Source organism: Exophiala bonariae (assembly GCF_035927105.1).
Source record: "Exophiala bonariae strain CCFEE 5792 chromosome Unknown scaffold_32, whole genome shotgun sequence".
Taxonomy (NCBI): Eukaryota; Fungi; Ascomycota; class Eurotiomycetes; order Chaetothyriales; family Herpotrichiellaceae; genus Exophiala; species Exophiala bonariae.
Window position 1 is genome coordinate 178,617 of NW_027042507.1, and position 27,091 is coordinate 205,707.

A 27,091-nucleotide genomic window follows, 5' to 3' on the forward strand; every position below is an offset into this window, starting at 1 on the left:
TTGGACCTTATGTTCAGCGATCATCATGTCGTAAGCAATCCAAGACTTCTATCGTCGGCCCTTGTCCCCTTGCTAGAAAGGGCAGACGTCTGTACAGTACATCATGAGGAGGTACTACCTTTCCGCGAGCCTAATTGCTCATGTCGCATGTCAGCAATGTCCTTGTCTGGCCTTCGGTGATGCGAGGCGATCCGCTTTCTGCTGCAACCCTTGATTGGCTTGAGCCATGAGTGGGATCGCCTGATAGACCGATTTCCCTGTTGCTGCTAAATGGTCATGTTGTTATTGATATCTCTCCAGTTACATCAAGACACACCCATCTCGTCGTGGGTTGTGGCATCTGCTGACCGTTCGCAATTGGTACATTCTAGTCCCGAATTGACTTCGCCGACGCAGACACAAAGCACAATATTGAGGAAGGGGTGGTACGAGGAGCCGGTAGTCATGGGCGTTGAGATTTGAGCAGACTATCCTCACTACTCGTGATATCACCGTGGATGTTAGAGGTGACATGTTCCCAGTCGATCGACCTGTCTCTCGCAGCCCCAGTCCGGTCATCAAACACGAGCTTCTAGCTATCGTGCTTGACTTTTCACGGCTGAGAGAATACCCATTACATCGAGTTCTCGTGGTACATAGCGCTATGATACTCGTCGAAAAGGTAATAGACGATCGGTCGCTGGAGAGAGTTACGACGCGTCAGTCCAACTCTCTCGTGAAGATGAATCCTTGGAGATGTCAACTTTCGTTGCACGATATCCCGGCTTCGGACCAGGTTAGTTGCCCGGCAATTGCCCGGGCAAAGCGGATGATTTGCTAGCCTCGCCACTCAAGCTACACTTAGTCCTTACGAACACAACGGGTAAGTTGTCATGAAATAAGTCAATCGATCCGTGCCAAAGCCATATTTTCGACCTCAGCAACTTTCGAAATGGGCAGCATTCAAACACCGGAGACAGTGCGGGTAAAGCCTTCATCGGCGGGAGCACTTGTACGTTCTGTCCTTCTTGCATACGGAGTACCATCCGACAATGCAAACCTCGTGGCTGAGGCACTTGTTCTGGCAGATCTTCGAGGTGTCGATACGCACGGCATCAATCGCCTGCCAAGCTACATTAATCGAGTCGAGGCCGGTGTCCTCAATCCGAACCCCATGTTAGAATTCCAGATGAAGACGCCGGTCGCGGCTTTATTGGACGCGAAAAACACTTTCGGGCCCATCGCGGCCTCTTTGGCAATCGACAAGGGGATTGAGATTGCCTCGACGTATGGTCTGGCCATCATCGCAGTCAAGCACAGTAACCACTATGGTATGGCGTCGACCTATCTGTCCCGTGCGATCGATCAAGGTTATGCGGCCTTTGCCTTCACGAATGCCAGTCGTTCCATGCCACCGTGGGGTGCGCGCGAGCCATTACTTGGTACGAGTCCGTTCGCGGTTGGCCTTCCAGGCGGTGAGAAGGGGGATTTTATCCTCGACATGAGTCCTAGTGTGGCTGCACGTGGCAAGATTCGAAAAGCTGCACGGCGTGGAGAATCCATTCCTGAGGGATATGCTCTAGATGAATATGGGAGGTCAACGACGGACCCTGATGCTGCCTTGAGAGGTGTAGTACTCCCTATTGGTGGGCCCAAGGGCAGTGGGATCGCCATGATGATGGATATCTTCGGTGGGCTGTTGACAGGTGCGGCCTTCAAAGGTGATGTGGTTGATATGAATAAAAACATGAGTGATCCCCAGAACGTTGGACATTGGTTCTTGGTATTTCGACCTGAATTGTTCTTGGATGACAAGGCCGAGTATTTCAGTCGCATGGATGACTTGATGAAGGCAGTGCGGTCCTGCGAGAAGGCTGAGGGAGTCAAAAGAATCTTTACGAGCGGAGAAATCGAGGCTGAAAAACAAATAGTGAATGGACGGGATGGCATTGAATATACTAAAGGCGAGGTTGATACCCTACACGCTTTGGCTGAAAAGGCTGGGTGCAAGGAGAGATTGGAGAGCATCGAGTAGATTAGTGTAAGTAAAGATGAATTCTGATAATTTCTACTTCAAACGGGCTCGAATATGTAACTTCTACTAGGAGAAGAGAAGGGACTACTGGGTCGCGAACGCCTCTCAGGAACCTGTCCTTTCTAGAGCCTAGAGAATCAGGTCGTGGCCGACGCTGCTGTCAACATGAAAGACAAGCTGCTCCACGTGGTTTAAACTTTCCACAACTGGAGATACGTTGATGGAAATGCAAATCAAGAGTTGCTGAGTCAAATGGTTTCATCTTTGGAACATTATTGTTTAAGCTCCTATATACCTAGTTCGGAATCATAGTCTTTTCTGGACTCGAGCGCCAAATCTGGTTACCGTAACTTAGTCTCGTTAGATGACGTCCAAGCTTGCCATATCTATTCATCCAAAGTTTCGAATGGTTCCCACCCAACTCTGGGGGAACTCTCGAACTCATTGCCCAAGTTTTATCTTGATGTGCTTCATTCGATGGGATGGTTCGTCTCGACATAGACCTTCTCGGAAAATTAGAGCGAAAAGAAGATTGTTGCACCTGATTGTTCCAGCCGACGGTTTGCTCTGATCAACAGCCACTTGATAGATATTGCAGTCAAGCCACAGCCAACAGTCGACGCCATCATCAACAACATAGCCATAGTATATCTCGGGCCCTGGTCCGACGGGAAGAAATATGGACTCCAGATGTTACCAAGTTGACTGAGCACGTTGATAACAGCAGTGGCGCAAGCTCTCTTCTCCGGGGATTGTGAGAGGGAGTTAGATGCCCAGCTGAAGATTAACGCATTTGAAGAGAAGCAACCGGCAATATATAGGAATGCAGCGGTGTAGCGAGCTGGTCGATTTAGAGTAGCGACTGAGATAATGAAACCTATACATGAAAATATAGTCGGGATAGCAATGTGCCAGCCACGCTCCTTCCGACGGTCACTAGATCTGGCGACACCAAAAGCCACAAAAGCTGCGAGTAGATAAGGAGGAGCAGTTAGGATAAGTGTTATCGTATTGTTTCCGAAGCCGAATCCTTTCACAATAGTAGGAAAGAAGTTGTTGAATCCATAAGCACTGTGGTTTAGTGTTAGAGTGAGAGTCTAGTATTCTGTTAGTACCATAAACAATCTTCGAGATTGAAAAGTCCATAAACTCACAAAAAGCCATGTTTTTATATCCAAAAGTGCTGCTCGGAGGCCAGTCCAGACCGATCGATCGATTTCATCTTCACTAACTCTGTCTTTTTTGATCCGTTCGGCCAGGAACGTTCTTTCTTCGTCGCTAAACAACCATCGTGCAGATCCAGTCTTTTGGCCAGGAAAGTCGGGGAGGACAACGAGAGCAATCATGGAGATCAAGAAACACCCTGCTCCTTCGAGAATAAAGAGCCATTGCCAGCCTGCAAGCCCCTTTACTTGATCGAGGCCAGAAAAGATTCCTGCGGCGAGTAATCCTGAAAATGCTGTAGCTAGGATCAAACCAGAGTACAGAATTGCTGTACGAAGAGCCAGTTCTGTACGTGTGTAGTAACACGAGAGAAGAAAAACAGCTCCTGGAAAGAAAGGGGCTTCTGCGATACCCAGAAAGAAACGAACGGCAATTAAGTGCTCAAAGCTTGTCACAGCCGCAGTACAGGCTGAGATGATGGACCATAATGCGGCCCATAATGGCATGTAGATTGACGGTCTTACCCGAGACAGTAGCATGTTCGAGGGTAGTTGCATAACCATGTAGCTTTGAGGTATGTCAGAGAAACGTGACTTTAGATATCCCAGGGAGCCCTTACCCAACATTTAGAATGGATACCGCGATGTTAAACTGGTTGCCCTTCAGGCCCAGGTCCTTTTCGAAAGAGTTCAATCGTGCTTGACTATGATGGGTATGAGCTTGATCCACTGTAAATAGTCTGATCCAATTTCGATACGTACGCAATGTTGTTTCTGTCGAGATAGTTGAAGAGATACATGATCCACAACATCGGGACCAAGGTGCAATCAAGTTTTCGAACGACTCTCCTCTCAAGCGTCTTGTAGGCATCACTCATCTGTCCCATAGTCTCAATGCTCTGGAGTGCCGCATGATCTATGCCATCGACCTTTCCTTTCTCTTGGTAGTCATGATGCTCCATACTTGGCTGCGATGACTCCTTTTCTGCCATGGCGTGAGAATTGCTATGACTCTGAAGGAACAAGGCCCGGGTAGTGCGATCTTAAATAGTGGCTGGTAGACATTGATATTACACATTGATATTGTATTCGCATCAAAGTCACAACACAACAACATAATCTATCTGTTTTTGGGGACCAGCGGAATCGTCTCCCGGTACAATCCCCGGGCATTTCCCCGGAACTTTTTTGTCAGTGAAGCCGATCCTTGAAACCCCGAGACTTGACAATATCAAATTTGGGGTAATTGGGGTATCACTCAAGGTATCTAACGAGTCACGTACGCAGCTAATTCCTTCTGGATCATCATCCAAAGTTAGATACCGATATTGTAAGGAACTTCGATTTCGGCTTATTTTCTGATGTAGCACGCGATTTTGTGACTACCATACATCTTTCTTCCCCACCCAGGTGCCCGAGCAAAACATCAAAGTATGAACTCAATCAATTGAGACGCATCTACTTGTCTACCAGTTATATAGTTCGTTGGGATTGACCTTCATCATCAAATCCCACTCCTGGTCGCTTAACCAGTGTTTCAAGCTCTTTAGCCAGGCGATATCATCAATGTCAAGATTTGGCACTTCTAGCATCGCTTCTTCCTTCGCTCTCACTTTCATCTGCGGCGTGTGAGGCCAGTCGCTACCCCATAAAATCCTTCGCGGGTTGGCACTCACCAGAGCTCGTACAAGAGGCTCTAAATCTTCGTAGCCTGGACTCATCTCGCTAACACGATATGGTGCACTGAGTTTTACCCATAAGAACCCGTCTCGCATCAGAGACACAATAGCAGCAAATCCGGGTTGTCGTTCAATATGATCTTCGTACTCAGTAGGAAGCATGGATCTGCCCTTTAGTAGCGCAAAGTGATCCGTGACTAGCCGAACTCCTCTCCCTGCAACGTCTGATATTATTGTTGGCCTCAAAACTTCCCAGAATTCCGGATGCAACTGTGTGAAGGCCATTGTCCAGCCGGGAAAGTCTTTGAGCCTGATTGCATGATTTCGGAGTAACTCTTCCTGGAGTTTCGAATCATGCATCGCTCCATATTCATACAGATTGACCCTGATGCCTCTGACGCCCGCATCATGCATTTTCATAATCTCCTGGTCTGACGTGGCGGCTGGATCAATGACTCCGATGCCTTTGGCTGTACTGGTTCCTAATCTCTGTAGTACAGCGACCAAAGAACTGCAGTTACTGCCGTAACACAGGCCATGAGTCAACACTGAGTGCGAAGCGCCGATGCGTGATCGAAATGCTAGAAAGTCTGCAATCGTTGCAGGAGTTGGTGTGAGATGTCGGTCGGAAGCGTAGGAATATTCAGCTGAAGCTAGGGTCAGTACCACACAAAGACGTGACGAAGAATTCACCTACGTTCGTATATATGATGGTGGGCATCCCAACCGCCTTGAGGAAAGAGCTGCCCGGACCAAGCAGTAGTAGTCATGTCTCTGGATTATGGCCAACGCGTCGAAGTATCTTTGTGCAAGACCGAACTTGGAGCAGGAATGGAATGCCTGTGAGATCCACGAGTACGTTGGGAAAGATGAGTCTCCGGATTGAGAAGAAAAAATCTAGTCCATCTTGCAAGATGGGTTGCATTATCTTTCTACCGCTCGATTGATGGCTAGTATGAAGTTGTCCCCAAGGGCAAGATTTCCCCAAAGTGTATTCCATACCTCACCGTCATAAGCGCTCGGTATCTTGCCTGGGATTTACCCGGTAATTCCACCGTCGACTCTGCCCGCGGATTTTGGCCCGTGTTTGGTTTCATGTTGATGTTCTGAATGACTCGACCCATGAAATTGGCTGAGCCATTTCGAGCATTTAGATATATGGTTTTGGTCTCAGCTCGATTTCGCAATGTTAAATCCCTGCGTTCTTGACAATTTTGACTATGACGGCAGCCAAGGATGTTGATAGCCTTGCTATTTCCAACCTCCACAAGATACTAGGCTATTCAACGTAAGAACCATACCCACCAAGGCGCCACTGGGGAGCCACTCTCAAAATTCTGCTGATAAGACAGATGTGATGTTTCGGATGCGTTGGGTCGACTACGCGTCCCTTATGGCGGTTTCATCAACGGCCCTACACTCTGGTCACCCAACCGTCAATCAGGCGACACTCGGATCCTCGGACCAGCATATACGGTTCAATATGTACCAATTGGTGACACCGAAGCTCCCTACGTATCAGAACATTACGTGAGTTCATGATCACAAGCATATCGGAAAGACTCTTGGCTGATATGCGGATGACATACGGATGGCCCAGATCGATTCCATTCCTGAAGGTGCTGTACTCGTTGTGGCATCCCCGAAAATTTCCAATGCAGTCTTTGGTGGATTAATGGGAAGCAGAGCACAAGCACAAAAATCAGCGGGAGCAATCATTTGCGGAAGGATACGGGACTTGGAAGAACATCGCAATCTCGGATTTCCAGCAAGTTCCAGATTGGGAATAATGGAACTGAGATCTCGTCAACTGATGCTTTGATTACTTAGGTCTTCGCTCATGACACTGGGACAACTGGACCTTATGATGCTGTGCGGGTGAGCGCTGTGAGGACCGCTCTCTTTTGCTTACGAATAAAATCTAAGTTGAGAAAATCGCAGATAAACTCGACAGTTACTGTGGGCGTTGAGAACTGTCGAACCTTGATACATGCAGGTGATTTGATCATGGGTGATCTCAATGGGGTTGTATGTATTCCCAGAGAGCTGGTCAAGCCCGTCGTTGAATTACTGGAACCGCTGTCACAAGCAAACGAAAAAATACTGAAAGACTTGAAGAGTGGCCTACCATTCGTCCAATCAAGCAAAAAGCACCGCACGAATTTAGTTGTTTCGTCGAGTAAATGAATTTCTATCTACAGAGGCCTATTTTGGTGATGAGGGTGCCTGTATGGAAGAGAAGAAGAATGGTATATGCAGGCGGGATATAGGTACCGAGGTTAAATACCTCTCGAGTTAGATAGGTAGATATGTGGTTACTTATGATTACATCAGAAGTACGTACCTGTTGATCATGCCAAGTCTCTTACTCCAACAATTTCTTGAGAAGCAATCCACCCGAACCAATGTCATCGTCCTTGCTTAGTCCCTTCCACATGGTGCGGCATCAACATCTGAGGCTCTTCACGAAGACAATCGAGAACAGAAACTGTGGCACGAACCCAATTGCGTCAAATATTGCAACAGTCTAGGGCTTTGATTAGGGATTGACAAAGGTGTCGACTCACGAGCGGCTTCGGCAATGGATTCTCGTACCCGTTTTCAAACGTCACAAACAAGACCAGAGATGCAGCGGAAGAGGCAGCTGCGTAGGAAGCGAACGCTTACTTGTACCAATTGCCGTTCGAGAAAAGTTCGTCCTCCACCTTACTAATGACTTTCATTACTAAAGTATAACTAGACGAAGTGCGATGGTTCTTTACCCGGGTGCAAGACCTGCGAAGTCTACCAGGATCAGTGCCGTTATGATAAGGCACCCCCTATGACTCAAATTCTGGCGATGTCAGACAAGATTCGTGAATACGAAGAAACCATTGCTTCGCTCACAAATACCCCAGCGATGACTTCTCAATCAAGAACACAAACAGTGGAGCCTAATCTTGCGCATCATGCTTATGAGACGTCTGACCGGGCTACCAGCAACCAAGTGCCTGCATTGCTCAACAACAGTAACGATGATTTTGAATATCCTGCAGCTGAAGCCACTTCGAGGTCTAGGAAAGGCGTATCAGATATCAGCTTGGACGAAAATGGCATGGTATAGATCATCGAGCATCCAGTTATGTTATTCTAACTTGCCTGTTGCAGATTTGTTACCACGGACCAACCTCGGCTGTACATGATCCACCAACTGGAAGTCACTACAGCCAACAAACCGCTGTTCCCACCTCAATCATGTCTTCATATGGTTCGCTTACAGGTGCAGAAGAGTCTCGTGCCATTGAGCAACTGGCGCTCGAAAACGCTGCAAATTGGGCTGGTCTACCAAAGGCAATGCTGGCAGAACTACTTCAACTTTATTGGTCTTGGATTGCCCCAATGTTTCTCTGGGTCTATAGACCAGCATTTATGCGTGAGTGTATTTCTATACTTTAGACAGTAAGCTTACAACGCCAAGGTGATCTGGGGACTGGCGGCCAGTACTGTAGTCAGCTCCTTCTCAGCGTTATCTGTGCACATTCGGCACGGTTTCGCGCCGGCAATCTTGGGGATTTATTGATATCACGAACTCGCAACCTGTTGGGAAAGGAGATACTAAACCCTAGCTCAATCGCCACAACTCAAGCACTTCTGCAACTTAGTGCTAGGGAGCTTGCTTTTGGCTCGATTTCACAGGCATGGCTTTATAGTGGCATGGCCTTCAGAATGGTCAGTGATCTAGGGCTGCATCACAATGCTAGTGAAATTGCTGAACTAGGATCATTCACCGGTGACGATCATGAGACTAGAAAGCGTCTGTTCTGGTCATGCTATGTTTGGGACAAGTGGGTGTCTCGGCTCCCAAAATCGCATTGGTCGTCAACTAATCACTAAGTAGGGCTATTAGTCTCTATCTTGGCCGTATGCCAGTTTTGGTTGATGTGCCCACAGGGAACACCCCATCTTTAGGTACGTTCCTCGCTACGACGATCAGTTCCAATTTTAATATTTATGACAGTCGACGATATTTCCGAAAACGATCTTTGGGTTCCATACTATGGTGACTCGAATACTGGCAGTAATATCAAGGGGGCCGACTATCCCGCCTACAAAACCCATGCAATCTCGTGTTTTGAAAATACCTGCAAACTTGCGGTTATAATCAACGACATAATCGCCAGACTTTATTCCCGTCGATCATCGACCAAATTTGATGATGGCCCTCGTCGCCTTCGAGAGCGCTTGGACTCTTGGAGACGTCAATCACCTGGTCATCTTAGATATGACCCGGAGTGCCTTCCCCAGGTCTGCCCACCCCCACACATAGTGAATCAAAAGTAAGTGAAGCTATCTAACTAAAGAGAGTGGTTTACTCCAGCTAATTACTCAGTCTGCTATACTACGCAACCATAATCCTTCTTCATCGCCCATTTTCGGGATCCCTTACTCATCATACTATCTGCCGCCAAGCGTCGGAAAACATGGAGAGTTTCTTACGTCTTTTGGAAAAGGATTTTGGCTTCACCCGTATATCGTACCTGATGGTATACTGTGTTTACACTGGAGCCTCAGCTCTGATCCATGATGTCAAATCGGGTGATACCATCGCCCGCACCAGATTAAACACTTTCGTGCGGGCGCTTGAAGGTGGTCGGTCAACTTGTCCGATCGTGCAGAGAAGTCTCGACATCATCACGAGCAACCTCGAGTCCAATAAGACGCAAGAGCTGGCGGAACCAAGCACAACAGCTCAGATATTAGATAACTTTCTTCCAGCATTTCCTCGTCAGTTGCCCCAAGCTTCATTCATGCCTGAATCTCAGCCTCCTTTCGCCCCGGACTCAGATTCGCACCTTTGGCTGGACTGCTTTCCGGAAAATAACAATGATCTTAGTTTAGAAGAGTGGTATATTCAACCACCTGAGGGCATAGTAGATGGTATTGACTAGAAGAACAAGTGGCAGACTCCCAACATTCTTCTCCCTTGGTGGACCCGGTTGCAGTGAGCATGAAGACTTTGCACCTAGTGTTGATCGTGTAGACTGACAAGGAGATATTTTCATATTTCACCGGAACTTCAACCCCCGGTCTTTCCTTCTTCGGATCCGAGGTCAATACGACAAAGGGGACAAGTACTGTTCATATTCAGAAGCCATGGATCAATGCACGAAGGATGAAATCTGTGGTTGCATGGAAGTAGCCGAACTTGTTCTCCAACTTTGAATTCTTCCGTACAAATTGAACACCAGAGGGCTTTTTCTTCGTCACTTGATTCAGCTGCGTTCGATCTCGTTGCGACGTATTTGCCTTCAACCACCCTTGATGTCGTGAGGCTTGCACCAACACCTCCAATGGACTCTGTGTTTACATGTCCAATTGGTTGGAGTTGAGCATCCGAATTCGGTGGCGATCTACCGTCATCGCCCAGGTTGATGATAGGAATTGTGTCAAGGATGGCGCGAGTTATGACTTTTGCTCGATTGGGTCTCGGCTGACCAGGTAGCGTTGGTGGGATGTATCGTTCAGGGTGGCGGTATGCGCGAACAACGCCAATGATAACCATAGTCCCAAAAAAGGCGAGGATTGCACCGGTAATGACAAAGAGAACGATTTTCACGATGTCATCTTTTCCCTTAGGCTCATTATTCTGTTCCATCACGACTGCTGAACCTAGACTAGTGAACTTCGTCAATCGAGAGTGATCATCCGGAGTTCAAATAGGCGAAGAGGCCATCACCATGACGGGCCAAGATTATGGTCCCTGGACAGGTTCCAAGGATCTAGCGAAGCTGTGAAGTCTAGTGCCCGTCATAAAGTTCCTCTAATGGTCCCGTCTGCAATGGCTTGCAACCAACTGATTGTCGAGTCCGTCGTGATGCCATATGGCGGGACAAGGCTTATTGGCATTGAGGATAGGAGAAATAGATTATGCCAAGGGCATGATCAGGCATTGCTTCTGCCGGAACTCAGATGGATCGGATCTGAAGTGCTCCAGAGTCCAGACTAAGCAAGTAGGGTCCTGTATAGAAAACCTAATTGGAAGTGGTTGGAGCACATGGTACAGCACAGCCCCGTTCTCACATTCCATCAGCTGAGTTTTCCTGACTGACTGAATGAATGACTCTGTTATTGCGAATCAGGTATTACCACAGCTGAACTCAATAAATTCCGTACACTGTTATTTTCATCGCAAAGAAATGTGTTTTGTGAATTCCAGATTTCGAATCGCTGAAGGGAATATTAGTCACCGAAAACGCACCATGCCCCATGAGCTCACTTTGTCGGAACCAGGAATAAGTGAACCGGTGTCTTTGCGTGGTGATCCTCCCTAATTATCACAAATGGCGTGATTGATATTATCGATGTCGCCATCCAAATCGGCTTGCCAAGATATCTTGTCCAGCCGGAGATATATCTTGGCCATCCATTTAGTTTACTTTGAAGACAACGACAAGACTTCCACATTCTCGGCACCGTTCAGTTCATGGGAGGCCAGACTGCTGGGCAGCCGTCACATGCATGTCCACAATGCAAAAATGTCCTTGGCTTCACATCTACGATGGACGGAGGAAAGAATGTTCAGACACATGAGTTTTCCCACGAAATGACGTGATAACAGCAGGCAGCCTTGGTGCTTGCTATAAAGTAAAAGAAGGGTTCCTGTCTGAAAATAGCGAAGCACAAATCATCTCTGGAACTATTTGAAGGATTTCAGACGGATATTTTGCAAATATGTCGGCAACCGACCCTAAGACAATTCATACTTCCGAGGAAGGCTCCCAGGATAGCGACAATGGCGACGTATTGCTCGCTCAAGTGGACTGGACCGCAGAAGAAGAAAAGAGAGCAAAGCGCAAGTAAGTTTCCCAAATAGACGATTTCATTCAGATAAACTAATGACTTACTGGCAGACTCGACTTCACCATTATGCCACTCCTCACTCTCGGGTTTTTCTGCCTTCGTAAGCAGTCCTCCTGTTTAAATCTTTATCTCAGATTCTCTAACCCTCCTCACAGAACTCGACCGTGGTAACATGGCCAACGCCATTACGGACAAGTTCATGGAAAACATTGGTATAACTCAGAACCAGTTCAATGTTGGTCAGCAAATGCTGTCACTCGGAATTGTCCTTTTCGAGATTCCCTCGAATATGGTCCTTTATCGCGTTGGACCGGGAAAGTGGCTCACTCTCCAATTGTTTCTCTTCGGTACCGTGAGCACTTTCCAGGCCTGGCAGACGAATTACGGCTCTTTCATCGCAACCCGCTTTTTGCTAGGAATCACAGAGAGCGGCTTCATTCCGGGGGGTCTGTGGACACTCTCAACGTGGTATACTAGAAAAGAAACTGCGAAGCGTGTGATGATCTTTTATTTTGGCAATCAATTCGGTCAGGCATCAGCAAAGCTGCTGGCCTACGGCATACTGCATATGCGCGGTGTCGGCGGGAAGCCTGGCTGGTTCTGGTTATTCGTCCTCATGGGAGGCTTCACCATCCTTTCTGGTGCCATTCTGGGATTTTTCCTTCCAGACTCCTTCCGGAACCCGCACAGCACCTTTCTACCAAAAGTCAACATCTTCACGGAACGTGAGATTCACATCCTGAATACCAGAGTTTTGATCGATGACCCCATGAAGGGTAAGAAAAAGAAGAGCATCGGTCTCCCTGCCTTCAAGAAAGCCGTGAGTACACCCTTTGGTACATGTCCTCAACCATTGCTAATGTCATGCATAGTTCTCCGCATGGAGAATGTGGATACATGTCTTGATCACTCTCTCAAATAATGGTCCTCAACGTGCGTTCGATACTTATGCCCCTACTATCGTCAGCAGCTTCGGGTTCGCCGCATTGTCTGCAAACGCTCTTGCTTCGGTTGGCCTGTTTCTACAGATCCCGGTGTCATTTACCTTCAGTTATGTCTCAGATCGTTTGTAAGTCGCACGAGTCGTTCTGTTTCTTCCTGTGCTGACTTGAAGCTAGTACTCGTCGTGGGGAGACAGTAATTGCTGGTCTCAGCATGCATCTTCTAGGTTACATCTTTAACCGGATATTCACCGAGATCAACAATCGTGGCTTGCGATACTTCGGCGTTGTGTGGACCCAAACGTTTGGCACCTTTTCACATCCTCTGAATATCACATGGATGTCGCTCACATGTGATGACTCTGAGGAACGAGCTCTTGCGATGGCCATGTAAGTCATCTACGCAGTAGAATCAGCCTCGTCAGCACTAACATTATCAGGGTCATTATGGGCGCCAACATCGCCGGTATCTATGGAGCCCAAATATTCCGACAGGATGACCGTCCCCGATATCGCCGGGCATTCAGTGTGAACTGTGCTGTTCTTGCATTTGGCTTGATTCTTGCTATAATTAGATACATAGATGACCTCAGGACACGCCGTCGCACGAAAGAACGACGATTCTCTGCAATTGGAAAGCCTCCAGGCTACGCAAAGGCCAGTGATGAGAAATCAGGCCCTGAGGAAAAGGTTCTTGCTCCACCACCAAGTGCCGATCAGCCATCACCAGTCCTACTTGGAGGAGATCTCAAGCCAACTGTATCAAATGGCCTCAGGGGCACCACCTGACGGACCAGTCACTGATTGAGGGGAATTTTACCTGCATTCAGGCAATCGGGAGATAAGTTGCAGCCAGAGAATCGGCTTTGAAGATGCGAGAGACCCTAGATAAGGCTCAAGTTCTATGGATGTGACGAGTGACTTGCGTTCTCTCCAAGGCAGAGTACTATTTATGCAACAAAATTTGAAATAGCTAAGTTGCACGGAGCCTTGCACAATATTTTATGAATAAACCATGAATATAATTATCATTGATGCAGAAGTGGCACCTCCGCGATTGATCACGCTGCCAATCGAACTTGATCTTGCCTTGTTGCCTGAGCTTTGAGTTTGACTTCAGTGAGGTTTTCGGCCACCCACTTCTGCCATCTATCGGAGAACTCTGTTTGCTCATGGAGATACACTCTATCCTTACTCACTTCTGCCACACGACCCGTCTCGTCGCCGTCCAAGAATCGCTCGAAGGCATGAATGATGCTGGACATTGGAGTGATATAGTCAGCCGGGACTATGCCCTGTATGGCCGCTGTGAGACTTGTAGCTACAAATCCGGGGCAAATACAGTTGATTCGTATGTTTTCCTCCCCTAATCTCGGCGCCAGTGATCGAACCAAACCGGGAATCTTCACGCGGTCAGTTTCTGAACGTCTATGCTGAAGTGCACGGATTAAAACACTTACAGCTGACTTGCTAGCGGTGTAGAGTGGCGCCGTCTCAAGAGCGTAGAATGCAGCAGAACTAGATGTGATGGTAATCGTGCCGCCATGAGCAGTATTTTTAGAAAAATAATGTCTGGCAAGATAGACTGAGTGGATAGCCGCGATTGTGTTCACTTCAATGGTTTTGAGGTTGGGCTTTGGTGGTGGGGTCGTGGGTGGGCACGTTTCTGGGCTGGGAAATAGTGACGCACTATCCAATATCCCAGCATTTGCCGCAACTATGACAACCATCATTAGTTAGGGGCGACTGTCAAACTCAGGGAAATTAATTTGGATGCCCAACGCGTACCAAAGTCGATACGTCCCCATTTGCTCCAGGCCTGCTCAAATACCGCCCCAAGTTCCTCATATACTGTGATGTCGACTTCGAAAAAGGCGGCTTGGTCACCTAATTCACGTGCGCGGGCTTTGCCAGTGGTAGCATCAATATCGCACATGGCTACAAGATACCCTCTTTCGACAAGGCACTTGCTGAGGGCGAAACCGAGTCCACTAGCTGTCATTGATGAGTACTGTACATGGGTAGAGTGATTAAGGAGAAAAGTCACCAGCTCCAGTAATCAAGGCCACTTGCCTGTCTTCTAAATTCGCCATTGAAAGTGCTCCGGACGTTGATGCTCTTGCTTCAGGATACCGATTTCCCGTTTCTAAATGTTGCTATAATGGACCTGAGATGTTGCAAGGGGCTGCAAGTCGGTGTTTATCATTGGGGTTTTATCAGCCGGCCAGGTTATGACCACACGAACCATTGCTAGCATATTTCCTGCGAGTTGGAGGCGCCTCCCGCGATACAGCTTCTGTTGGTCAAGGCACAACAAAGATTGATTGAGGTACTCTATCTCCTGGTATTTTCGTACGCGGTGATCTTCCGCCTTCGAATCCATTCACTTGAGACTTGATCGCTACGAAATAGTACATGCTAGACCCCCTTGTTGCCTTGTATGCATGCAAGCTATGCCGAGTGCCGAGTGCCGGCTGCGGTACTCAGGACGTGCTGTGCTATTGTCCACTTTCACCCTCTTCGCCACAGAATGGTGCATAGCAACTGTCGCGTATTAAAATTGTTTTCCTATCGTCGGGGTTGTCCAAACCGTCGGCTGTCGCAACTCGGCAGTACCCAGACGGCTACAGAGAACACTCTCCATCGCTCCCTGGGCCTCGCCCCTCGTGGAGCGCGCCCATACTCATAGGTCAAAAGATTTGAGAATCGCAACATCAGTTCGTCCCATCTACTCGTCTTGAATGTCAAGAGTCACAGAAATTCCATAAACAAGTCGACTTGGCTTCCACATTTGACGCTATCATGAATCTGTATCTCCAAGCACTGTCCGGTCTGGCGGTAGTGACAATCATCTATTTGCTGCTCTCAACATTCCTTGAGAATCGGCATCATGCTCGGAGAGCAATGGAAATGGGGTGTCTACCACCACACCAAAGACATCAAAAATATCCCTTTGGACTTGACCTTCTGATGCCAATAGTGAAAGCTGACCAAGAAAGAGTCTTGCCTGACTACTTCATGGACCTCTACCTCCACGAACTAGGACAACGGAATACCTGGCAACAAGACATTCTAGGGCTTAATTCTGTTTGGACGGTTGATCCGAAGAATATCCAGACAATACTTGCGACGAAATTTCAAGACTATGACCTAGGAAGTCTTCGTCGGAAAAATTTCTTTCCAGTCCTAGGTAATGGGATCTTTACAGTGGACGGTAAAGCCTGGTATGTCTAAAATCCCCTATAAATCTACAAATCTACAAACATGCCTAATTACTAATCCCGCCCACCCAGGGAACATTCTCGTAGTCTCTTACGCCCGCAATTCGCTCGTCAACAGGTCGCAGATCTGGACCTCGAAGAGGTTCATGTCACGCATCTTCTGAAGCACCTTACCACGCAACATGGCTGGACCAACCAAGTAAATCTGGTGCCACTCTTTTTCCGACTCACGCTCGACTCGGCAACTGAATTCCTGTTTGGACAGAGTGTGAACTCACAAAGCGTTACGTTGACTGGCAGTTCTAAGGAGTCTGCTGCTAGAGCCACTGAGCTAGACTGGACCAACTTCGCCGCCTGTTTCGACGGGGCTACTTCAGCACTGGGAGTTCGGGGTCTCCTCGGGCCATTCTATTGGATGTGGTCTCCACCGTCATTCAGACGGAACTGTAAGGAAATCCATCGTTTCGCCGATTATTACGTCAACCTTGCCCTCAAAGATTCATCACCACTAACTAGGTCTGGCCAAGAGAAGAATGAGCAGAAACGGAGATATGTGTTCCTCGAAGAACTCGTCGAGGCTACTCAAGATCCAGTGGAAGTACGCAGCCAACTCCTCAACATCCTGGTGGCTGGCCGGGACACAACGGCTGGCCTTCTTTCCTGGACGTTCTGGTTACTTGTGCGCCATCCTGACATATTCAAAAAGTTGCGACAAAGTATCATCGACGACTTTGGCACCTTCCAGAACCCCAGGGCTATTACATTCGAGACTTTAAAATCATGCGGATATCTTCAGTATACTCTATCCGAATCGCTCCGCTTGTTCCCTACAGTGCCATTCAATACCCGTAGAGCAGTCAGAGATACTATACTCCCACTCGGTGGTGGGCCTGATGGGAAGTCCCCGGTGTACATCAAAAAAGGGACAGAGGTCAATTATCTCGTCCATATCATGCATCACCGCGAAGACATTTGGGGATCTGATGTCGAAGAGTTTAATCCAGATCGCTGGAGATCTCGAAAGGGAGGCTGGGAGTTTCTGCCATTTAATGGAGGGCCGCGTATTTGTTTAGGTCAGCAGTTTGCTCTGACAGAAGCGAGCTATGTGATCGTAAGATTGATGCAAAAGTTCGACAAGATTGAAGTATTTGAACCAGATCCAGTGACACGGCATATGGTTGGAGTGACATCAGCACCCGCAAGGCTATATGTACGTCTTCACGAGGCGGAGGTTTAAGACAATGCTTTGCATGCATGGTCTGCTTGAAAAACCTAGGTAGAGATTGTACTCACAGGTCGCGTTCTGAGGACCCCTACATGGATATGGCTGCGAGACTTATCACGCCTAATTGGTACACGCAAATTTGGTGAGGTGGTTCACAATGCTCATTCATGGTGCGTTGATATACAAACGGCCTTGATCTCTTTAGTATGCTCATGCATCTGATGTATCGAATCTAGTGCTCGTGGCAGAGGTACATGTCACATGGCTAGGTTAAACCGGCAAGGCGTGCCATCCTACATGAAAAGCTTCCCTTCAATTGGTTTCTCTCTCTCCTCTCGAGATAGACAGCTATGCCATGATAACTTGATGTTGCTTTGTGGATTGACCACCATTGTCCTCCCAGGCGACGTGATATTACTATGTCTCGGTCCTTTGACTTACACATTTGTAAAACATACCAACATGCGCACAGCCAAACCTTGAATGTTTACCGCCCCCGTACAGGACATCTAGTCAATCTCTTTGGCGAGAGCCTCATTCAGTAGTTTTTTGACCTGATCGGACCATGTAGAGGCGCTGTGTCGCATCAGTTGGCATAGCGGTTCAGTAAATCGCAATCGGGACTCACCGTTTATAGTTCCAGATCTCTGGTACGTTGCCCTTCTTCAAGCCATCAATAGCCTCCAACATTGCTTGGGCCTGACCATCGTCAATGATATCTTGCAGAGGATAGACGTATTCGTGAATTGAGAGAACGCGAGCGCCGGAAGCTGGTAGTTTGAAAAGCGTCTGAAGCTCGCAGCGAACAAAAATCTGCAGTAGTGATTAGCTCGTGCTCATAATCATTTTGTCAAGAGAAGCTCAGACCTTATCGATACTGACGTCCCCGGACGGCTCACTTAGATAATCTGCATCTGTAAGTTGACTCGAAGTCTGCGATGCTTTAATGGATACACCCCACTGCCGCATTTCTGTCAGTCATAGATTGACAACCTGGAGATAGGAGTGCTCACATTTGATCGAACCACCACTTGGCCAGTCTCTAGCCTGCTGAAGTAGCGATCCATACTTACGTCGAGTTTCTCAGCATACTTCGGTACACGAACATGCAGAGCCTTCATTGAACGACCAATCCGCTTGCTCGGCTCACTGCGATTCGGAAATGCCCAGACGAGCGCGCGTAGGAAGAATTCCTCGCCTTCTGCACCATCAGTTCTCTTCGAGGGTAAGGTGAATAGGAAATCATCATCCACGTGCGCGTTCAACAATTGCAATGCCTGTAAGATATCCCTTGGGCAGGTAAATGGAAGACCATCGCCAGTGATCTTGTTTTCCAATGTCTGCGAGTTCCAAGATTGCACAAATATCGTTGGATATCTCTCCGGTAGGAAAATTTGAACCAGGTAGGTATAGAGCTCGCGAACCGCGGGTTCAGCGTCGGGATAGCACGCAAGTATCTCCGGCCTCACAGCTGGAAGTCTACGGCGTGTTTCGATACGTGATAGATAATTGCAATCTATGTGGACAATATTGTTTATTGTGGTCCTCGATATCCCTAGACTATAGTTAATTTTCGACGACACTGAACCGGGCTCAGTAAGCATACGAACCCATGGTCATAAAATACTTTCGGTCGAATTTGTATACACGTGATTGCTGTGTCGTTCGGTAGTCAAAACCCGGGAGAGGTTCAATGACCCCCATTGCCGCAAACGCGTCTCCTCGGAAAGATATTTGGTTTTTTGAGGCTAGAATGGGCTGTATGCACTTCTTAGTGAATAGCACTTCACTGGAGTGACTGTGGAGGATTTCTACTCCTTGTTTCCCGAGTTTCTGTCTGCTAGAAACTGTTTTCGTCGCAAGATAAAGGCCCAGGATTCCAATAGCAACGAAAGATAACAGTGCAGTGTGTGACAGAGAATAATATAGAGAGTCCATTTTAATACTTTGGACAGAAGTGGCCAGGTTGTTCTAACTTGCGGACAGATCTAGTGAGAGTGGTAGGCAATAAGCATTAAAGTCTAGGATGCCACCTTTCAGACCATGGAATGAAACCGGCACAGCCCATGGTTCGTGAATGACGATACGGTGATTATGATCATAGTCATAGCAGAGGAAAACCACCGCGAGATCTCTTCGCATGCCGCTCTAGATCCGCGAGAATCATTCACGCCTTGCTACACTCATTGCCTCTTCCAGATAAGGAACCGAAAGCCGAATACCGGTGATCGCGATAGTGCGAAAGCCCACTTCGATACTTGACTCATGGTCTTCGATGGGATGACTCGAACTGATAATGTTTCATCCCCACAAGGTAACGTAAAGCCCTCGTATGAAATCAGAAATAGCATGATTGCGAGATATTATGATAGAGATATTTCTAGCTACATACTTTCAGCGGGCTTTTTGCCTCTCATTCGAGGCTATTATTACGATAGAAATCCAAAGCGTTTAACAAAACTCATGTACAAGCTATGCGCTCTCCTCATCCATCGCTTTAGTGATAACCGGAGCATTATGTGTGCGCTGGGAGTCTTGCCCTTCATGATAGTGTTGCATGACACCCTCCCTGGAATAGGCCAAGACCCAATATATGCCTGAAAGTGCGATAAAGCCTACAAAAACAACCGATGTATAGTTCATTGACTCCGGAGTGACAGGAACATAAAGTGGCATGCATAGCCAGACCGAAATAAACACTGACCAGAGACAACTGATCCACATGATGGGCGTCGAGAATCGGCCGAGGTTGAACCATCGCTCGGGGTTAAGACTATGTGACCCACGATAGATGACAAGCCCAAAGGTCGTGACTAGGGATGATATTGTCAAGATACCAGCACTTCCAAGAAATGCATTCATCGCAGTTTGAGATCCAACACTAATAGCTCCCAGAGCGATAATCAAAAATGTGTTCCAGAGAAGAGTATTCAGCGGAAGACTATCGATGGGCTCCAGCTTAGCCATAGTTCTCGAAAATGGTAATGCGCCCTCACGAGAAAATGACCAATATAATCTCGACCAGCTCAATAAGCACGAGCTTTCGGCGATGAAAAGGCAAGAAAGTGTGAGTGAAGTCCCTATTATCGACATGGCGTCAGACCGAAAGGCATTGATCATTAGTTGAACGATTGGTTGACCGCCCACCGGTGTAAGGAGGCTGAGAGGGTCAACGTTGCAGAACTGATAGACCATGATCATAGGCAAGCCCGTTAAAAAGCTCAACAGGAATGACCCGATGAGAACTTGAGGTATTTGTTTTGTTGGACGCTCCACTTCATCCGTAAGGTGAGTGGCATTGTCAAAGGCAGCAAGAGAAGCCATGCCTGGTAGTAGGCCAATGAAAAAGACCGTCCCATTGGATTTCCAACCAGTCTCATTGATGAATTTTAGAAAGACATCATGTGCACTTTGTTTTGGCTGAGCGCGAACCAACAAGCCGATGAGGAGGTAAAGGCTTGTTCCATTGATTAAGAAAATACCCGCCGCCAAGAGGGCGTTGAGAGACTTGAACAGTCTGGGAAGGTTAATGCCCAGGGTGAGAAAAGCAGATGCCACGTAGACAAGGTATGTGTGCCATGCCGTGGCAATATAATCAGAATGATTGGCCTGAACAATTGCTAAGATAAGTTGAGCCATATATAGATTGGAAGAACAACAGATGCAGAACCAGGCACAATTTGTGACCCAGCCCATGATGTAGCCCAGGAGTCGGCTATATCTTTTCGGAGCTAAAATAATGACCCAATGTGCCGGTCCTGGAAGTATCAGCTCTCATAATCTCGACCATACAGCCAGTGACTCACCAGAAGAATGGGGAATAGCAGACGCGACCTCTGCGACAGCCAGGCAGGTTATGAGTTGGAAAACGCCAACAAAGATGAAGCCCCAAAAGTATCCCGCTGAACCCCCAACGCCAATTGTGAGAGAAGTATAGGTTCCCAATGCCAATGGGGTAGCAGTGACTGAGAATTGGACTCCGAACGTTGTGAGGAGGTTGAAGTGTACCTTTGGCTTCACTTCGCCAGTACGCACAGACTCCCCGGCTGTGGAATCAATCTTGGCTATGCCCACAGCCTCAGCGTCTGACTTGGATTTCTCGATATTCATGGCGTTTGACGAAGATCAAGGTCGAGTACGAGACAAGGTGAGGTTGAGTGAAGTGTCAATCTGGGTGAGCAAGAAAACCGAACTTGGTTCTTTTAGACAGCACGACTCATGAGTCCTGGTTACGTAGTTGAATATCTTGTTGTAAACAAACATTTTATGGCATTCCAGCACTCGGGTCCAAAAGCATCCAGTGCTGGCAATCTTGCAAGAGACTGGGTTGAGTATTCATGTAGAGTCTGAATGACAAAGGCAGCAGCTAGTGGCGCCATTAGAGAGACCCCAGTCTTGCCCCGCTTCTCCATAGACTTCGGCTTTGATCAGGAGTGCCCACTCTCAAGTGGAAGATAAGAGACCTTCTAGATGAGCATGAAGCTGTTCAGCGCCGTCCACCGTGCGACGACTTCCGGCATTCGGTTCTCGGGTCATTGCACACACACTGGCCCGGAATCACTCCGCCGTACAAGTTGATTTTCAAAAGATGCCCTCATCCGTTGATCTCTTAACCGAGGTCCAGACCACCGTCGAACTGACTAGTAAACACATTTAAGGTATGACTGAGGACCTGTAGAAACATGAGGCGCTTTCTTGAACGTTCATCCCACATTCGTCATGGTTTCCTCGCAGAGCTCCGCTTCTGACACGAATGGCAATACGCCTGCATCCGAAGTGGAATCCTTCGACTATGATGTTATCCTCATCGGGGCGGGCATCTCTGGTCTCTGTCAGCTCTACCACCTCCGAAAACTTGGCTTCACCACAAAGGTCTTCGAAGACGCCGCCGACGTAGGTGGAACCTGGTTCTGGAATAGATATCCTGGATGCCGTTTTGACTCTGAGAGTGAGACATACTCCTTTTCATTTTCTCAGGAGGTCCTCGATGAATGGCGGTGGACGGAGCACTTTTCAAGTCAGCCAGAGACTCTCAAGTACTGCCAGTATGTCGCAAAAAAGTTTGATTTGTGCAAGGATACTCAATTCAATACTCGTGTGACTGGAGCCTACTGGCAAGAGGAGTCTAGGACATGGAGAATCGTCACAGACAATGGTGACGAGGTAACGTGTCGTTTCTTCATCACTGCGGTAGGACCATTGTCTGCTCCCACGATGCCACGAAATCTTGATGCTTCAATTTTCGAAGGGCAGTCGTGTCACACATCGAGATGGCCACATGAGCCAGTCAGTTTCGAGGGCAAGCGAGTTGCAGTCATTGGTACTGGTGCAACTGGAATTCAAGTGATTCAAGAGGTTGCTAAGACCGCAAAACAACTTACGGTTTTCCAACGTACACCTAATTGGAGTTGTCCCTTAAACAATAGCCCCATCACAGACAAAGAGATGGCAGATATTCGCAAAGATTACAGGGACATTATCAAACGCTGTAATTCTACAGTTGGGAGTTTTGTACACCAACCAGATCCAAGGTCGGTCTTTGATGTCAGTCAGGAAGAGCGGGAGGCATTTTGGGAGAAGTTGTACTCTGAACCCGGTTTTGGGATCTGGATGGGGAACTTCAGGGACATTTTGATTGATGCCAAAGCAAACAAGCTAATGTCTGATTGGGTCGCGAAAAAGATACGACAACGCGTAAAAGATCCGTTCCTGGCCGAGAAACTGATTCCTAAGAATCATGGTTTCGGAACCAAAAGACTACCACTCGAAACTCACTATTTCGAGGCCTATAATCAACCCAATGTCGAGCTGGTGGATCTTCATGAAACCCCGATTGAATGCATAACGGAAAGTGGAATCAAGACTTCTGACCGCGAAATGGATTTCGATATCATTGTCTATGCGACAGGGTTCGATGGTCTCACTGGAGCGCATGATCGTATCAACATCCGTGGTGTCAATGACGAGCGGTTGAAGGACCGATGGACACCATCCCCCAACACATATATGGGGCTGATGGTCAACAACTTCCCCAACATGCTAATGATTTTAGGGCCACACTCTGCTGTCGGCAATATCACCAGGATTGTGGAGTATAGCGTTGATTGGATCAACAAGCTCCTCGTCCACGCAAGAAGCCATCATCTCACGAGGCTAGACCCGAAAAAGGAAGCCGTAGAGGAATGGACAAAACATGTTATCGATGCGGCGAAACATGGTTTGGCTTTCCAGGTTGATTCATGGATGACGGGCGTCAACCACAACGTCGAGGGAAAGAGTAAAAGAATCGTTGCTCGATATGCTGGTACAAATCCCATGTTTCGCGAAAGGGCTGACAAGGCTGCAGAGGATGGATACAAGGATATCTCTCAACTTTGAGTTCCTTATCCGCTGGGTGGTGGAGGTGGTCCCCGTGGACGTAAGGGTAGTACTTAAAAATTAATGAAGCACATGGAGTGAACAATGTCTTGATCTTGTAGTTCAAGTCAGAGTCTTGCAAAATTTCAAGTTATCAATAGAAATTTGGCAGCGAAGGTCATCAGATGTGTATGTCATAACCTGTAATTGTCTGGGAGGGCTACCAACAGTCTGTGTTGTCCCAAGCCTCACATAGTGCCAAGTCTGTTAACCATCTATGACCTAAACTAAGCTAGCCGCACGACAGAGAAGTGCATGATTTGGTCGCACTTGAAGGCAAGTAAATCATCTCTCGAACGTGGTATTCCACACAATCAGAAAAAGTTTGTGCCGTAGTTGTCGTCCAGATAAATGTCATCAAACAGGGTGTCAGTGAAAGCAGAGGAGCCCAATGCATCATACAGCGAATAAATTCCTCCAGTCTCGAAGCCTTCACATTCTGGGTTGGCGATTCGGATTATACCACAGTCAGAAAGAAGCTGGTCAATATGGGGATACCAGTTTCGTACATTGATGAAGAGCGCTTCTAGATCTGAGATCTGCTGCTGATTCGTTCTGGCATCTGGGTGAGACTCGGACCTGTTGTCGCCTTCAAGCATATGTTCCCGCAGTAAGTTTTGGCGTTCACTAGTCAAAGCCGAGACCTTCTGAGCAACCGTCTCCGCAACTCCGAACTTACTGCGCAGTACGTCAAGAATCGAACGGAGCACATCAAGACTCTCTTTGCGGCGAGACTCGACTGCGTCGGATTCAGGAATGCAGTAAAGCAGCGGGAGGGCTGCAACCATGCACCAAAAACCATGAATTGAGCCCAAGAACGATGCGTGTTCGCGACATAGAATTTCTTCGTATATGTCGGTCATACTTGAAGCTGCAATGATAGACGAGACAGAGTAAAGGCACTGTTTGTTCTCGTGAGTCAGTGAGGACGCTAGAATGACTGTCCCCAGATACTCGATGTAAAGCTCATGAAGCCCAAAGTGGTAGTCAACCTTCGATCCTTCGTCATCGTGAAGCCTCAGAGTCTTATGAAGGCTACCTATCCAATCGGAGAGTAATGAAATGACTCTTGGATGATCTAGAGCAGACGGGGGGGTCCTCGACATTGAAGTGGCGATTTCACCTTCAATGTGACACAACGAGGTGTCAGCCATAAAGATTCTGGCATTTAGGTTGTCCTCTTCGAAGTCCTCAATAGTCAAGAAGGGCACATCAAAGGAGTCAAAAGTTAGGCTTGGTGGTCGGCCGTACATGAGAGATTGAGCCCGATCCGATGCCTACTCATTGATGGTTAGAACTGCATTGAGAAATCATCTGGTTCGACCGACATAAAGCGCCCACCATATCCGACGTCGACAACCTGCATCAGCTCTACCAGAATACGTTGAATGGCGATGTAAACCCATCTGTTGGGCAAGTCTCACCGCAGACCCACCTGCGTGCCACGGCGAATCGAGGCTTACAACATTTGATGAATCTGGGCTCCACAAAGTCAATAGAGTCTTCGCCTTTAACACAATCAACATGTTTGGTTCCACATTCATGGCGATCAACAACTTGATTTTCTGATACAACTGTTCTTGGAAAAGACTATATTGTGGATGGGGATGCCGCGTCAAATTTCCAGCAAGGCAAACAACCTGCTGGAGTAGGATGGACGAGTCCGGCTCACAAACTTCCGACCGACTGATGATAGGGATAGCGTGGCCAATGTTGCAGAAAAATGAATCAATCAAAGCACGACGGAGAGGTTGTTTTGGGAGCACATCTGCCTCAGAAGCTTTGAGAACAGCAGCTCTAAGCTTCATAATACCATCGGAGACATTTGAGGGCGATTTGACCGAGATATTTCTGGATGTGGTAGAAGAAGCACTTGTATTCAACACCGAGTGTTCTGCCAGGTAAGCAAACTCCTGTTCATTGATACTCCGGCGAGTTGTCGAAGATGGCATGAGGCCTTGTTGTAGATTTGTCAATGAAGGAGAAGGCAATGCTCCTGTTACTGCGAGGTCGGAAGCATCCAGGAACGGGGTGCTTGAACCGTCGGCCCGATTCTGCCTTCTTGGTGATTTTTTCCTTTTCCTAACACCCTCACGGCGGCTTGGGAGTCTCAGCCAAATCAGTCTGAACTTTGGTTACATGGGGCACTTACACACAAGAGAGGTGTAATCGAGAGCAATTGGTGCAAACATTAGTATTGCTCTCCTGCAAGTTGCATCGTATCTGTCCTCGGAGGTCAATTCAAACACCATCGTTTTGGTGTTACGGAGTAGCCATACCTTTCGCTCGTGGCATTGGACGCACACCAGCCGGGCTCGATCTTTCAGAGAATGATTCATGTTTGTAACAGGGTGCGACAAGTAGAGGAGGAACAAGTTGCGGGATGCAATGGAGGCCTGAGCGCGGTCAAGTCAGCTTTTGCTTCTGCGTCATCCTACATGTGTTGTGTTAAACATAGTCAATTGGAAGCGATGAGAATGTAGGTACCGAGTAGATAAGTATTGCATTCCGGAAAGATAGCATGAGGAGACCCCACGAGTTCAACTTGAGTGCCATTTGGCTTGGCATTTTTTGTGGCCCTCGGTACGATGTGTCTGGCCCCGTTGAGCAGCGGGCCAATTCCGCCGTTGGACCGTTGAGGAAGGGCCCGAGACTCCAAAAGTAAGTGCGGTCCTTGTCGGCGCTGTGTTCGTCATGATTGTCAACAACCCGATAATAATAATGCGAGCAAAGAATCAACTTTTCAAGGCTAATGAGGAAAGGGCCAAAACTGGGGACATTGGATAGTCATGGGTCACTCAAGCATGCCTGATAAAGCCATGCCGTATCTGATCGCCGTTCATAGATAATTGCGTGAATTTTCTCCAGTCATTTGTGTGGACTGAATGCACTGAGTATGGTAGTCAACCTGCCAAAATAGTTTCATTCGCACCAAATCAAAGTCGACGTCTGGCTCCAGGCTGCAACGAAGGGAGAATCAATCTTGACGATGACCAAATGAGGGTTCGTAATATGGGAGTTGTGTTACTCACTGTTCGAAGACTACTACTTGGCTTGCATAACGGCTTGTGTTTTCTTTTCTCAGCGGGCTTCTGATGTTTGTTCAGGAATGTGCAAAACAGTATTGCTTGCATGGATACATTTCTCCTCTCAGTCAATGTGCTCGTGGTTCGCACTTTGCTCGAGGCGGGGTGCGACCTCAGAAACCCCTTGGACTGGCACCACCATCCCATGGGATGATTCATATCAAACCAAATCTCTCGGGGAGATTGCGATTTTTTCGCTTTCTCAGCCTTCTATTGTCGGATGCCAGCGACTTTGAATACGACTGGAGCATTTGCGGGGACATCTGGGGCTCTGTCACTGCCCAAAGTCATGAAGACCACATCCTGCGGCGCTCTCAGCTTGAAGCATCCATTACCGAGGAATTTGACCAACATTTCGAAGCCCGTGCCGTCAAAGCTTCTGGTCTGAACAGTCTTCCGCTCTAACACACGTCGGAGCATTGAACAGGCCTAAGCTGCACTGGCAGTTGAGGTCAAACGTAAGATGCAACACAGCATGCCCGCTTTGTTGGCAATTCGAGTTGGT

The 27,091-nt window shown here is 47.7% G+C and overlaps 11 protein-coding genes across 11 annotated transcripts; 5 read left to right on the forward strand and 6 right to left on the reverse strand.

Moving 5' to 3' along the window:
- Positions 1-931: 931 nt before the first annotated feature.
- Positions 932-2,014, forward strand: LTR84_008565 (uncharacterized protein; the record flags this gene model as incomplete). The annotated part of the gene is made up of 1 exon (XM_064852110.1): positions 932-2,014. The coding sequence occupies one exon, from the start codon at positions 932-934 to the stop codon at positions 2,012-2,014; it is 1,083 nt and encodes a 360-aa protein (XP_064701707.1).
- A 515-nt stretch (positions 2,015-2,529) lies between these two features.
- Positions 2,530-4,169, reverse strand: LTR84_008566 (uncharacterized protein; the record flags this gene model as incomplete). Its single annotated transcript, XM_064852111.1, has 5 exons — positions 2,530-3,111; positions 3,169-3,524; positions 3,703-3,745; positions 3,818-3,881; positions 3,940-4,169. The coding sequence occupies 5 exons, from the start codon at positions 4,167-4,169 to the stop codon at positions 2,530-2,532; spliced, it is 1,275 nt and encodes a 424-aa protein (XP_064701708.1).
- Positions 4,170-4,643: 474 nt separating this feature from the next.
- Positions 4,644-5,953, reverse strand: LTR84_008567 (uncharacterized protein; the record flags this gene model as incomplete). The annotated part of the gene is made up of 2 exons (XM_064852112.1): positions 4,644-5,503; positions 5,899-5,953. The coding sequence occupies 2 exons, from the start codon at positions 5,951-5,953 to the stop codon at positions 4,644-4,646; spliced, it is 915 nt and encodes a 304-aa protein (XP_064701709.1).
- Positions 5,954-7,695: 1,742 nt separating this feature from the next.
- On the forward strand, positions 7,696-9,784 carry LTR84_008568 (uncharacterized protein; the record flags this gene model as incomplete). The annotated part of the gene is made up of 6 exons (XM_064852113.1): positions 7,696-7,953; positions 8,004-8,268; positions 8,314-8,686; positions 8,743-8,804; positions 8,854-9,172; positions 9,226-9,784. The coding sequence occupies 6 exons, from the start codon at positions 7,696-7,698 to the stop codon at positions 9,782-9,784; spliced, it is 1,836 nt and encodes a 611-aa protein (XP_064701710.1).
- A 1,783-nt stretch (positions 9,785-11,567) lies between these two features.
- On the forward strand, positions 11,568-13,426 carry LTR84_008569 (uncharacterized protein; the record flags this gene model as incomplete). The annotated part of the gene is made up of 6 exons (XM_064852114.1): positions 11,568-11,692; positions 11,747-11,796; positions 11,852-12,516; positions 12,569-12,765; positions 12,815-13,027; positions 13,078-13,426. The coding sequence occupies 6 exons, from the start codon at positions 11,568-11,570 to the stop codon at positions 13,424-13,426; spliced, it is 1,599 nt and encodes a 532-aa protein (XP_064701711.1).
- Positions 13,427-13,698: 272 nt separating this feature from the next.
- Positions 13,699-14,639, reverse strand: LTR84_008570 (uncharacterized protein; the record flags this gene model as incomplete). Its single annotated transcript, XM_064852115.1, has 3 exons — positions 13,699-14,040; positions 14,098-14,354; positions 14,426-14,639. 3 exons carry the CDS (start codon positions 14,637-14,639, stop codon positions 13,699-13,701), a joined length of 813 nt encoding a protein of 270 aa, XP_064701712.1.
- An 800-nt stretch (positions 14,640-15,439) lies between these two features.
- On the forward strand, positions 15,440-17,095 carry LTR84_008571 (uncharacterized protein; the record flags this gene model as incomplete). Its single annotated transcript, XM_064852116.1, has 2 exons — positions 15,440-15,861; positions 15,931-17,095. The coding sequence occupies 2 exons, from the start codon at positions 15,440-15,442 to the stop codon at positions 17,093-17,095; spliced, it is 1,587 nt and encodes a 528-aa protein (XP_064701713.1).
- Positions 17,096-17,592: 497 nt separating this feature from the next.
- On the reverse strand, positions 17,593-18,787 carry LTR84_008572 (uncharacterized protein; the record flags this gene model as incomplete). Its single annotated transcript, XM_064852117.1, has 5 exons — positions 17,593-17,659; positions 17,712-17,896; positions 17,951-18,043; positions 18,097-18,638; positions 18,694-18,787. 5 exons carry the CDS (start codon positions 18,785-18,787, stop codon positions 17,593-17,595), a joined length of 981 nt encoding a protein of 326 aa, XP_064701714.1.
- Positions 18,788-19,555: 768 nt separating this feature from the next.
- LTR84_008573 (uncharacterized protein) lies at positions 19,556-21,193 on the reverse strand (the record flags this gene model as incomplete). The annotated part of the gene is made up of 2 exons (XM_064852118.1): positions 19,556-20,841; positions 20,890-21,193. 2 exons carry the CDS (start codon positions 21,191-21,193, stop codon positions 19,556-19,558), a joined length of 1,590 nt encoding a protein of 529 aa, XP_064701715.1.
- Positions 21,194-21,802: 609 nt separating this feature from the next.
- Positions 21,803-23,461, forward strand: LTR84_008574 (uncharacterized protein; the record flags this gene model as incomplete). Its single annotated transcript, XM_064852119.1, has 1 exon — positions 21,803-23,461. One exon carries the CDS (start codon positions 21,803-21,805, stop codon positions 23,459-23,461), a length of 1,659 nt encoding a protein of 552 aa, XP_064701716.1.
- A 353-nt stretch (positions 23,462-23,814) lies between these two features.
- LTR84_008575 (uncharacterized protein) lies at positions 23,815-25,839 on the reverse strand (the record flags this gene model as incomplete). Its single annotated transcript, XM_064852120.1, has 4 exons — positions 23,815-24,777; positions 24,829-25,600; positions 25,653-25,723; positions 25,780-25,839. The coding sequence occupies 4 exons, from the start codon at positions 25,837-25,839 to the stop codon at positions 23,815-23,817; spliced, it is 1,866 nt and encodes a 621-aa protein (XP_064701717.1).
- Positions 25,840-27,091: the final 1,252 nt, after the last annotated feature.